The 13,318-nt window shown below is 40.0% G+C and overlaps 1 protein-coding gene across 1 annotated transcript in view; it reads right to left on the minus strand.

Annotated features, from left to right (window-relative positions):
• The window catches only part of THEM4 (thioesterase superfamily member 4), a 54,549-nt gene that overhangs the window by 15,578 nt on the left and 25,653 nt on the right, over positions 1-13,318 (minus strand). The window contains exons 2-4 of the mRNA XM_063626372.1: positions 13,092-13,278; positions 7,312-7,471; positions 6,374-6,484 (exon numbers count right to left, since the gene is read on the minus strand). Of these exons, the coding sequence (XP_063482442.1) occupies positions 6,374-6,484; positions 7,312-7,471; positions 13,092-13,278 (458 nt within the window). The remainder of the gene's footprint in view (positions 1-6,373; positions 6,485-7,311; positions 7,472-13,091; positions 13,279-13,318) is intronic.

The raw sequence follows: 13,318 nt of genomic DNA on the forward strand, positions 1-13,318 counted from the left end.
TACTGGATCTCTTCGATTCTCTTTATTCTATTTTTCTAGGACTCTAATTAGAGCATGTTAGATCTTTTTATTTGTCCACTATAGCTTACGCTCTCTATATTTTCCATTTCCTTTTTTCTCTGTGCTGGATTCAGGATAATCTTTTTTTTCTCTCTCTCTCTGCTAAACCTAGATCTGAAAATAATAATTAAAAAGCTTCATTTAGGCCGGGCATGGTGGCTCACACCTGTAATCCCAGCACTTTGGGAGGCCGAGGCAGACGGATCATGAGGCCAGGAGTTCAAGACCAGCCTGACCAACATGGCAAAAACCCATGTCTACTAAAAATACAAAAATTAGCCGGGCATGGTGGCATGTGCCTGTAATGTCAGCGATTCAGGAGACGGAGGTTGGAATGAGTCAAGATTGCACCACTGACTCCAGCCTGGGTGACAGAGAGACTCCATCTCACAAAAAAAAAAAAAAAAAAAAAAAAAAAAAAAAAAAAAAAAAGCTTCATTTACCATATTAAGCTGCTGGCTCCAAATACATTAACTGTGATCCTCAAAATATCTCTTTAAGAAAAGTATTATTGTCTTTGGTTAATGGATGAGGAAACTGAGGCCCAGAGAGGTTAGGTAATTTGCTAAAGCTATATGGCTATTTGGTGGCACACATGGGATTCAAATCCCCAACAGTCTGATTCAAAGTTCTGCTTCCCATTTTGCATTTGAGCTTGTTTTATCTGCCAAATGACTTAGTTGAGGTGGGCATGTTGATGTATTTATGGGATATATCTCAATACTGCACTAGAACAATGGAGCTGGTGACTAATTTAGTGTTTTTAGTAATACAACCACCACCACCATCACCGAGCATATGGATCTGACAAATGAACTCTTGATTAAATTTCAATGGAAGGGGAAAATAACTTGTAGGGAGAAATGATTTGAAGGTTTACTGGGCTGTGAGATTATAAAAATCATGAGAGTTTGTATTAGTCTGTTTTCACGCTAAAGAACTACCTGAGACTGGGTAATTTATAAAGAAAAGAGGTTTAATTGACTCACAGTTCTGCATGGCTGGGGAGGCTTCAAGAGACTTACAATCATGGCAAAAGTGAAGGGAAAGGGGAAGGGGAAGCAAGGCACGTCTTACATGGTGGCAGGAGAGAGAGAGAGAGAGCAAGGGGGGATCTGTCAAATGCTTTTATTTATTTATTTATTTATTTATTTTTGAGATGGAGTCTTGCTCTGTTGCCCAGGCTGGAGTGCACTGGCACAATCTCAGCTCACTGCAACTCCCAGGTTCAAGTGATTCTCCTGCCTCAGCCTCCTGAGTAGCTGGGATTATAGGCATACACCACCATGCCCAGCTAATTTTTTTTTGCATTTTTAGTAGAGATGGGGTTTCACCATGTTGGTCAGGCTGGCCTTGAACTCCTGGTCTCAGGTGATCCACTCACCTTGGCCTCCCAAAATGTTGGGATTACAGGCGTGAGCCATGGTGCCTGGCCTGCCAAACACTTTTAAACCATCATATTTTGTAAGAACTCACTATCACTAGAACAGCATGGGGGAAACTGCCCCCATGATCCAGTCACCTCTCACCAGGTCCCTCCCTTGACACATGGGGATTACAATTCTAGATGAGATTTGGGTAGGGACACAAAGCCAAACCATATCAGTTATAAAATGTCTAACTAAATTTTTAGTGAAAATAAAGGATTTAATTGTGCTTTTTTTTTTTTTTTTGAGATGGAGTCTCACTCTGTTGCCCAGGTTGGAGTGCAGTGGCATGATCTCTGCTCATTGCAACCTCCCAGGTTCAAGCAATTCTCCTGCCTCAGCCTCCCAAGTAGCCTGGCCTTAATTGTGCATTTTAAAGGAACAAACGCTGGGCACAGTGGCTCAAACCTGTAATCTCAGCACTTTGGGAGGCTGAGGCGGGTGGATCACCTGAGGTCGGGAGTTTGAGACCAGCCTGGCCAACATGGTGAAACCTCGTCTCTACTAAAAATATGAAAATTAGCCGGGTATGGTGGCCTATGCCTGTAATCCCAGCTACTTGGGAGGCTAAGGCAGGAGAATCACTTGAACCCAGGAGGTAGAGGTTGCAGTGAGCTGAGATTATGCCACTGCACTCCAGCCTGGGTGGCAGAGTGTGACTCTGTCTCAAAATAATAAATAAATAAATGAATAAATAAATAAATAAAGGAAGGAAGGAAGGAACAAGCTTCCAGAATATGTTGGCTACAAATTAGAAACACAGTGCCACAAGATTATTAAAGTGATCTAAGCTTCTGATAAAAAAAATTACAGAATGAAAAGCAATCGAAACTCTAAAAAGCAAACAAAAACCAGAAGCCTAGGGATTGTCATTTTCCCTTTTCAAGAAAACTATTGAGTGTATTTTTAAAGCTTTCTTTTTAAATTCTTGCAGTGGAGTGATATTTAGAAGTAACTCAAGTAACTCCTATGTTATCTATCCACAAGAATTCACATTTACCCCTCTTGTTCTTACATCAGTCAGGTATCAAAGAAACCTTTCTATATAGACTGCCCACAAGGTGGGGTAGTTATAATAGGAAAATGGAGAGAAAGAAATGACATTCCACAGCTTTTGAGTTTCTAGTAAATTCAGAGGAAATGTTCTGACCTTTACCAGCATACCTTTTTATCACGGTAATTTATTTAGTTCTATATTTCTGTTCACTTTCAGCTGTGTTTAAATAGTCCTTGAACCTATTCACTGAGGTATTTTTTTGTTTTTAAACAATTACACTTTCATTTCCCTTTTTTTTGTTTTTGTTTTTTTTTTTTTTTGAGATGGAGTCTCACTCTGTCGCCCAGGCTGGGGTACAATGGTGCAATCTCAGCTCACTGCAACCTCTGCTTCCTGGGTTCAAGTGATTCTCCTGCCTCAGCCTCCCAAGTAGCTGAGATTACAGGTGGGCACCACCACGCCCAGCTAATTTTTGTATTTTCAGTAGAGACAGGGTTTCACCATGTTGGTCAGGCTAGTCTTGAACTCCTGACCTCGTAATCTGCCCATCTCAGCCTCCCAAAATGTTGGCATTACAGGCGTGAGCCACTGCGCCTGGCCTACAATCTCATTTCTCAAAGTTTTATTAGGTTCCGTGGCAAACCTGCCTGATAATTTTTATAGTTTATCGTTGTTTTCTCTTTTTGTGATTTCATCTTTTATTTATTTATTTATTTTTTTGATGGGAGTATCGCTCTGTTGCCGAGGCTACAGTGCAGGGGCACAATCTTGGCTCACTGCAGCCTCCATCTCCCAGGTTCAAGCGATTCTTCTGCCTCAGCCCCCCAAATAGCTGGGATTACAGGCACGTGCCACCGCACCTGGGTAATTTCTGTATTTTTAGTAAAGTCAGGGTTTTGCCATGTTGCCCAGGGTGGTCTTGAACTCCTGACCTCAGGTGATCCACCCGCCTTGGCCTCCCAAAATGCTGGGATTACAGGCGTGAGCCACCGTGCCCAGTCTCATCTTTTATTTCTTTAAACATCTCATACTTTATTCATTTATATTGTGTATTTGATTATTATGATATCTTAAATCCCTGAGGCCTAAATCTTATTTATTGTTTCTGTTGATAGTCACCCTTGGTAGTTTCTTTCCTTGTGTATTTGCTACAGGATCTACTTGTTTTGAAGGAGGAATGTCCTTTAGCATTTCTTGTTTGCCATGTTGCATGAAGAAATCGAATCGGAGCTTCTCAACTCATGTGTCATGAATGGGTCATTGGCATGCTGAGATACTTACCCTTTCAGCTGGCTAGTCATCACTAGTTAGACCTGCTTTGTCTATTTATCTTAATGTGCTAGGCACAAGGAAATAAATCAAGTGGGATATTTGGATCAGAGGGCTGGAAATTATTCGAAATCATTAAGGAATAATCTTGCTTCTTAAAGGAAGCAAGGTAGATTAAGGCATCTGATGATTAATTGACACTGCAAATTATTTTCAATTAAAATATAATCCCAGGTTGTTACCTGTAGCATCCTGAAGGGCCATTAAGTAATCATATTAAATTTAATGTTATTATTACTATTATTATGAACCTAAATAACTGTATACAAAAAAACAGAGCCTGATAAATATTAAATTCTAAACTACTTATAAAACCCAATACTTTATTCTGGTCTTTAGTCATCAACTAACAGAAGACAATGGAGGCTATGTGTTGTAGTGAAGAGCATCAGATTTGGTGTCATAAGATGTGAGTTCTAATTCTGACTAAATTGCTCTCTATCCACATGACTTCAGGTAAAACTTCTTTTCAGTTATGTTTTCCAATTGTGGGGAACAAATGAACAGCAATGCAACTGATTTTTGTGGATGGTTTATTGGGTGGGACAAGCACTAAGCATAGAGTTTGGCAGGTTCTGTTTCCCATTTTGCATTTGAGTATGTGCTTAAGACACAAACACTTTTTGAGATAAACGGCAATCTAAATACTTTGTTTCAGCTTGTTTTCAAAGTAACCTTTTACATTTATTTTTTAGGAAGGATGTTGTACTTCATTATTCAACTTTATCTGAACATGGAAAAATATTTTTTAAAACATAGGACATGGAAAAATATAAAAAACTTAATTTTTAATATATTCTTTATCATGTTAAGAAAACCCAGATTTCTAGAATCTAATTTACAGTCATAACTAATATGAAATATTGACCATCTGTAAATATGTCAACTTTCCCCAAATTAATCTCTAGAATCAATGTAATTGCCATTAAAATCGTTAAAAGGAGGTACAATGACAATCTGGGTTTAAAGGTTAAAAATCTAAGGCACAACTAGGAATAGAAAGAAACTCTCTCAACATAATAAAGGCTATTTATGAAAACCCTACAACTAACATCATACTAAATGGTAAAAGACTAAAACCTTTTCATTTAAGATCAGAAACAAGACAAGGATGCCCACTTTTGCCACTTCTATTCTACATGGTACTAGAAGTCCTAGCCAGAGCAATTAGGCAAGAAAAAGAAATCAAAGGTATTAAAATTGGAAAGGAAGAAGTACAAAGATCTGTTTACAAATGACATGACTTTGTATATAGAAAGTCCTAAAGATTCCACAAAAACCTGTTAGAATGAATAAACAAATTCAGCAAAACTGCAAGATGTAAAATCAACACAGAAAAATCAGTTGCATTTCTATACACAAACAATGACTAATCCAAAAAGGAAATTAAGAAAACAATTAAGGCCAGGTGCAGTGACTCATGTCTGTAATCCCAGCACTTTGGGAGGCCAAGGCAGGCGGATCACTTGAGGTCAGGAGTTTGAGATCAGCCTGGCCAACAAAGTGAAACACTGTCTCTACTGAAAATACAAAAAATTAGCCAGGTGTGGTGGTGCATGCCTGTAATACCAGCCACTTGGGAGGCTGAGGCATGAGAATAGCTTGAACCTGGGAAGTGGATGTTGCAATGAGCTGAGATCATGCCACCACACTCCAGCCTGGACAATAAAGTGAGACTTTGTCTCAAAAAAATAATAATAAAAAAATTAAAAATTTAAAAAAAAACAATCAAAAAGAATAAAATACTTAGGAATAAACTTAACCACAGAGCAAAAGTCTTATACACTGAAAACTACAAAACATTGATGAAAAAAATTAAAGACACAAATAAATGGAAAGACATCTGTGCTTGTGGACTGAAAAGACTTGGTGTTTTGTGTGTGTGTGTGTGTGTGTGTCTGTGTGTGTGTGTGTGTGTGTGTTTTTGTTTTTGTTTTTTTTTACAGTTGGGGTCTTGTTCTGTTGCCCACCCTGGAGTGCAGTGGCATGATCCTAGCTCACTGTAGCCTTGAACTCCTGGGCTCAAGCAATCCTCTCAAGAAGCTAGGACTACAGATGTGCACTGCTGGGCCCAGCTAAATTTTTAAAAAATTCATTTTGTTATGTAGTAGATGTTGGTGCTCCACCCAGAGCCCCTTGGATCCTTTCTTCACTTGTTTTGGTTATTTTCCCTAGAGTGTGCTTTGCTCAAACACAGAGACCCTTAGAAGTACTTGGAAATTTATGGTCCTTGGGATGGCCCTGATCCTATGACCGATTCATGCGAGAGTATAAAGACTCTAGCTCCCTCATCTGAGATACAGACAATTCTGAGGCATAAATTTCATTCTAGAGCTCCCTTGTATGATCCAGCTAAAGCTATGCTTTGCTGGACTTTTGAGAGTTCAGCCTTGGTTGACTTCTTCATCTTCCCTGTCCTGCTTCTCCCACTCCCTTGCTAGTTTCCTCTGGGAGCACTTCTTTAATAATCACTTGAACACAAATTACGGTGTCAAGATCTGCAACTGGGAACCTGACTTAACAACACCTAAGGATAAATAGAGAATTACTGTGAATTTACCTTTTATAATTGATGTTGAGATTGGCAGTCATGACGATTCCCCCAGCCATCATTGCACACATACCAACAGTGGCATCAATCATGGTTGCAATGGCACCTCCATGAACGAATCTAGTTACAACAGGAGTGGAGGAGAAATGTTTTCAGAAGTTCGAAGATAGCCTCTTGAAAGAGAGAAATTATCCAAGCATCTTCACACAATTTACTTATGAAAGGTCCACTTAGCCCATGTTCAGTGTACTGAATGCCAAATACTATCTATGTCCCCAACTTTGTTTTGTTCACAGCATAATAGTATAGTCTTAAGTATTTGTAATAAAACCAGAATTTAATAGTAACCAGATCGCAAGCAAGCAAAAAGCTAAAATATAATTTAGAAAATTTATATTATGTTTTTATTATTAGTCAAGTGTGGTGTCATGTGCCTGCAGTCCTGGCTACTCAGGAGACTAAGGTGAGAGGATCGCTTGAGCCCAGGAGTTCGAGGCTGCAGTGAGCTATGATCATGCCACTGCACTTCAGCCTGGGCAACAGAGCAAGGCCTTGTCTCACAAAACAAAACAAACTATACTTATTCATTGTTTAGAAATTTAGGTAATGCAAATATGAAAAAAAAGAAAAAAAAATTTAGGACCCATAATACTACCAACCTAATCAGTGACAAGCCACTGTTAACACATTAATGATATGCTCTAAAATTATACTCTATTGCCCTATGCCCTATAATATTATAATGCTCATATATATAAATATTTAATCAATATTAATAATATAGATAAGATGTCCTTTAATAATGTATTATAAACATCTTTCCATGTCAATAAATATACATCTATGTGACCATTTGAAACTCTTAATTGTAGTCCATGGACAGGACACATGGGGGCAGTGTAAGATAAAAATCTTTTAGATCCACACTTTCAGGCTATCACTCTTACCCAGGTGGTCCTTCCAGGTAAGGGCCTCCTTGAAATAAGCAAACCATCCTTTTCTCAACATCATTGTAGAACATCACGTATTCAAAGCCCAGGCCATCATCAAAGCTTCTGGTGAAGAGCTGGGCCTGTGACATTTGTTCTTCTTTCATAAGCTTTGGGTCTATAGAAAATGAGGTGGATGGCAAATGAGAAACAAGGGTGAGAGAAATGCCATGGCAGAGCCAAGCACCTGTACCCTGCTAGAATCACATGTCAATAGATGATTGACTCAAATGTCCACAGGGTGCAAAATTGAAAGGAATGGGAGGGTCTCAATGAAACAGAAAATAGGATCTTTGCCCTTGTGGAATTAACAGTTCAACTGGGGACAGAGTAAACAGACATGAAATCAAAACAAAGTACCTACATATGGCAATCAGGAATATAGTATATAAATGCTAACAATATACTGAATAAAATGGTACGGTAAAGACGGAAATTCTTCTTGGAAGAACTGTGGTTTAAATGCAATTTACAGAAAATAAAAAATGTAACAGAAAGGAGGTTTCCCTGGCAGACATGAGTTTAGTCTGAATCAGCAACAGGGTCAGTTCTGCCCAATACTCAAAGCCCCCAAAACTAGCAGTTAGAACCATTAGGGTTCATGAAATCAGACTGTGGGTTGTAACCCGGATTCTTTTTTTTTTTTTTTTTTTTTTGACAGAGTTTCGCTCTTATTGCCCAGGCTGTAGTGCAATGGCGTGATCTCAGCTCACTGCAACCTCTGCCTCCCGGGTTCAAGCGATTCTCCTGCCTCAGCCTCCCGAGTAGCTGGGATTACAGGCGCCCACCACCACGCCTGACTAATTCTGTATTTTTAGTAGAGACGGGGTTTCTCCATGTTGGTCAGGCTGGTCTTGAACTCCTGAACTCAGGGATCCGCCTGCCTCGGCCTCCCAAAGTGCTGGGATTACAGGCGTGAGCCACAGAGCCTGGCCATTAACCAGGCTTTAAAAAGAAACAGAACACTTAGTTAACAGAACCATATACTCTGGGTAAGTAATAGTGCACTTGTTTAGACACAGTTTTTTTTCACTTACACAATTGTGAGCAAGTTGGGGGAACTGGATTGAATAAAAATATAGGTCACTTCAAAATAAAGATTGAAAGCCATTGCTCTCAAGAAATGCATTTATCCTTTTGTATCTATTTTAAAATTTAATCCCCCTACTCACCTTTCTTTCATAGCTCATCATGATTTGCCATATATAAAACTGTTTTTTTTTTTTTTTTGTTTCTATTGAATTTATATTTACAAACGTGGAAAAGGATACAGATGAGAAGATCCAGGAGAAGTGGGGAGAGGGACAGGAAGGATGCCTTTTAATTAGGTCATGAGCATCCCAGGGCAGCCATCCTGTCTTTTAGACTTTGCACACCCAACAAATGGCACAGATGTGCACATACTATATACACTTAAGCAGTTGTTGAGTGAATTGATGGTTTAGAAGGACAGACAAGGAAACTTAAAATTGGGGATGAGTATTATGGTGCAATGGAAAGAACCTTGGCCCGTGAGTTGGGAAAATTAAATTATTGGCCTACCTCTGGCCTAGAACTCACTCTTTTGCACACTTTATCCATACAATGAGGAGATAAAACAAAATGAGCTCTAAGATCTCTTCCAACTCTGACATTCCAGGACTTCAGGATAAGATAGGTGTTAAGCACTTATAATTTTTTTACTTAGGAGTTCGAGATTTCTGGTCTAGATTGGCAAACCTTGAGCTTATTTCATAAAAATGAGAAAAATAAGGTCTGGGTTGAGTTAAAATGTAGGTCATTTCAAAATAAAGACCAAAAGCTACTGCTCTCAAGAGGATGCATTTGTCCTTTGTGATGGTGAAAGAAGTCTGTTGGAAATGCAGAATCTCAGGTTCTACCTCTGACCTTCTGAAGCAGAACTTGCATTTTAACAAGATTCCTAGGTGCTTCACATTCATTTTTAAGTCTGAAAGGCAATAGTATTCTAAGAAATGGGATAGCACTGAAAATAGCAGTGGAATAACATGATGAGATTTGCATTTTGAATCATTCTGACAGTTGAGCGGAAGAAGGGCTTTGAGGAGGATAAGAATGGAGACAGGAGATGAGACTACGAAGATCACAATCACCAAACCTATCTGCTAGATGGGGTGATTTTCTCTAGCAATGCTTAACTATGTGAAAGCCTGTTCAAAGTAAAGATGGCAGATGGTTGGATTCATCCAGGGCTGGGGTTTTCCTAGGTTAGGTGGGCTACAAAAGGTCAGATAGAGGAGGGCTACGGGACCATGAGAAAGTAAAGGATTCAATGAACTCAGAAGGTCTTAATGAAATAACAATTGTTTCTGAGGGGCCTTTGAACAAGTAAGCTGCTGAAAGGAAAAATGCTGTCATCAGAAAACAGGATGTTTAAATGTATGCATCTGGAGGCTGTGTACTGCATGAAGATAAGGCTCGAGATGTTCATGGGAGTGTGTGGCTGTGGCTGGGGGATAAGAAAAGTTCATAGTGATGAGGAAGCACATAAACTGAGGAGCCACTGTGTGGATGCTCGAGTTGCTGAGAATGCTGAATGGAGTTGGGTAGATAGCAGACCAGCTGCTGAAATACTCAACATTGAGAGAGAAGTTGACAGATGACAGCAACAAGGAGCAGAAGAAGAGGAGGGTGACAAAGTTAGATGGTATAAACTGAAAGAAACAGAGGTTTTTTTTTTGTTTGTTTTTGTTTTTTTTTTTTGAGACAGAATCTTGCTCTGTCACCCAGGCTGGTCTCAAACTCCTGGCCTCAAGTGATCTGCCACTTTGGCCTCCCAAAGTGTTGAGCCACTGTGCCCAGCCCAGAGGGCTTTTTAAGATGAGGGGAAGTAATGGTTTGAAAACAAGTGTGGGTAGCAAAGAGGACCTCAAATTCCTCTTGATTCTGAGAGGGTCAAATTTTAGTCAAGAGCGAATGAGGGTTGGATGAAGAAACGAGCAAAATGTAGGAATGGAACCCTGGAAAACACTGACATTTAAGGAGCAAGTAGAAGGAGGAGGGAAGATTAGTCTGAAAGGTTTATGAAAGCCAAAAGAAAATGTTTCAATGAGAATGAGACAGGGAGGTGTAGTACAGTAAGTGCTGAAGAATGCACACTGAATTTGGCACTTCCATCACTAGTGGCTTCAATGAAGACATTTCAATAGAGCTGTTAGGGTAGAAGCCAGATTGTGCTGGGGTAAGGACAGTCAGTTGTGTGATGTGCTAACAGTTGGAAAAGAATTAGTAATACAAACCACACATTTTTCCTCTTCATTTATAAAACAGAATAATGCTTCCCTTGAGATATATCAGAGATTCTGCAAAGAAACTTAAGAACTCTATAATTTTTCTTGATTAGTTTTATTTTTGTTTTATTCATTCCTTCAGCAAATACTAAAGTATCTACCATGAGGAAACTGAGGCACAGAAAGGTAAAGTGCCTTGCTCAAAGTTGCACAGCTTTAAATTGTGGAACCAGAATTTGAACCCAGGCACTAAATTTCAACCATTTAATTAAGAAGTTGTCAACTTTTGGATGGTCTCTAAAGCTGAGAGACTGCATGAGATTACCAATGGAGTGTGGAGAAGAGAGGAGTACTAAGGACTGAGACTTGAGGGCACCCTAATATGAAGGGTTTGAGGATGGGGAAGAACCAGCCCAAGAAATTGAAAAGGAGGGACCAGTAAAGTGGAGAATGTGGTGTCCTGGAAGTTACGTTCAAATAGAAAGGAGTCACCAGCTGTGCCAAAAGCTGAGAGTTAGCAGACTCAGCAACATGAAGGTCACTGGTACCCTTGGCAAGAGCTGTTTTGAGGGAGTGGGTTCAAGATAGGCTGGGCACAGTGGCTTATGCCTGTAATCCCAGCACTTTTGGAGGCCAAGGTGGGGCAGATCACTTGAATTCAGGAGTTCGAGACCAGCCAGGCCAACATTGTGAAACCCTGTCTCTACTAAAAATACAAAAATAAGCCGGGCGTGGTGGCATGCATCTGTAATCCCAGATACTTGAGAGGTTGAGGTGGGAGAATCACTTGAACCCGGGAGGAGGAGGTTGCAGTGAGCTGAGGTCACGCCACTGCATTCCAGCCTGAGTGACAGAGTGAGACTCATTCTCAAAACTGAAAAAAAAAACCAACAAAACAAACAAAAAAAACCCCAAAACAAAACAGAGAGAGAGACTGGGAAGAGAGAAATGCAGCTGTGCCATGTTTATATGCTGATAAGAAACATCTAGCAGAGATGGATGTCCTTCAGTAGGCCAAAGAAAATGGAATGCAGAGCACAAATGGAAGGCTTGGTCTCCCTAAGAGTGTGGATGGTTCACTCACAGCAGGAAGAAGCAGAACATCAGGCACAGATGCAGGGAGGAGGATATGTGAGGCAATGGAAGACTGGAAGTTCTCTTTTGACTGCTTTTATTTCCTCTTAGTGAGATAGGAAGCGAGACCAACTGAGGGTGAGAAGGGAAAGTATTAGAGGCATAAGAAGAAAGAAAAAGGCAGAAAATACTCATCCAGTAAAGGAGGAGAGTGAATAAACTAGGGAAACATGAAGTATGGTTGCTGGGCAATATTGAGAGCCTTCTTTTTCTTTTTTTTTGTAGGGGGGAGATGGTCTCACTCTATCACCCAGGATGGAGCGCAGTGGCGTGATCTCAGCTCACTGCAACCTCTGCCTCCTGGATTCAAGTAATTCTTATGCCTCAGCCTCCCAAGTAGCTGGGATTACAGGTCCCCGCCACGACGCCCAACTAACTTTTTTTGTATTTTTAGTAGAGACGAGGTTTCACCATGTTGGCCAGGCTGGTCTTAAACCCCTGACCTCAAGTGATCCGCCTGCCTCAGTCTCCCAAAGTGCTGGGATTATAGGCATGAGCCACGGTGCCCAGCCCAAGGGCCTTCTTAAAAGTCAGTTAAAAAAAACCACCCACCACCTAAAGATGTGTTTGGATGATTAAAAGATAATGAGTAACTCAGAAATATCTGTGAATGATTCATTATACTGTAATGATAGACATCTGTCATTATACAGTTGTTAAAACCCATGGAAAACACAACACAAAGAGTGAACCCTAAAACAAACTATGGACCTTAATTAAGAATAATATATCAATATTGGCTCATCAATTTTAACAAATACACCACAGTAATGTGAGATGTTAATAATAGGAGAAATTAGGGGTGGGGAGGGGATAAAGGGTATATGGGAACTCTCTGTACTTTAGGCTAATTTTTCTATAAAATTATAATGCTAAAAAAGTATATTAGTAAAAAAACACGGAAGGATAGGAATTGCCATGTGTGTGTTTTGGGTGTTGGGTGGGTTGCCCTGGGGATTTAGATACTGGGAGATGTGGGTGTAACCTGAGTGTTCTGAGCTTCTTAGGGTGATATAACCAGATATGGGATAAAGGGTGAAATGAGATTAGATGACAGCCTCAAGACGGAGAGGTGATGAGGTTGTAGAAGGGTGGAAGCTCTCTGGGACCCTTTCTTCACTCTTGCTAATGGTGATAAGAATGCCAGGGTGGAAGCAGTCTTATTCTTGGCAATAGGCTTTATGCCCTCCAATCTGCAAAATTTATTGTTATTTCTGGTCTATAAAACTGGTGACTATAGAACCATAATCCTGCATTATACCCTTTCTTGTTTTCAGGTAATAACTAGTACTTCAATCTGTTCTTAGCTTTATATTTGATGCTCAGATATATTAATGGGAAAGTGGCTGTTTCTACCAAGAAAACGGGTTTTGAAGTCTTGAATCCTTTCAGTAGGTGTACGTTTATATGAAGGCAAACGTTTCCAGGAGCCATCTTCACATTTCTTCATAAACTGGTCAAAGAGCAGTCTTAGGTCCTTGTTCCAGCCGGGGTTGGGGACAGAACAGTCCTTAAGAATGACTTCCTCAGAAGAAAATGACCTCTAAAAGACAGAAGAAAAAGAAAAGTAAGTAATAGGAGGT

The sequence above is a fragment of the Symphalangus syndactylus genome, chromosome 12 (assembly GCF_028878055.3).
Source record: "Symphalangus syndactylus isolate Jambi chromosome 12, NHGRI_mSymSyn1-v2.1_pri, whole genome shotgun sequence".
NCBI classification, from domain to species: domain Eukaryota; kingdom Metazoa; phylum Chordata; class Mammalia; order Primates; family Hylobatidae; genus Symphalangus; species Symphalangus syndactylus.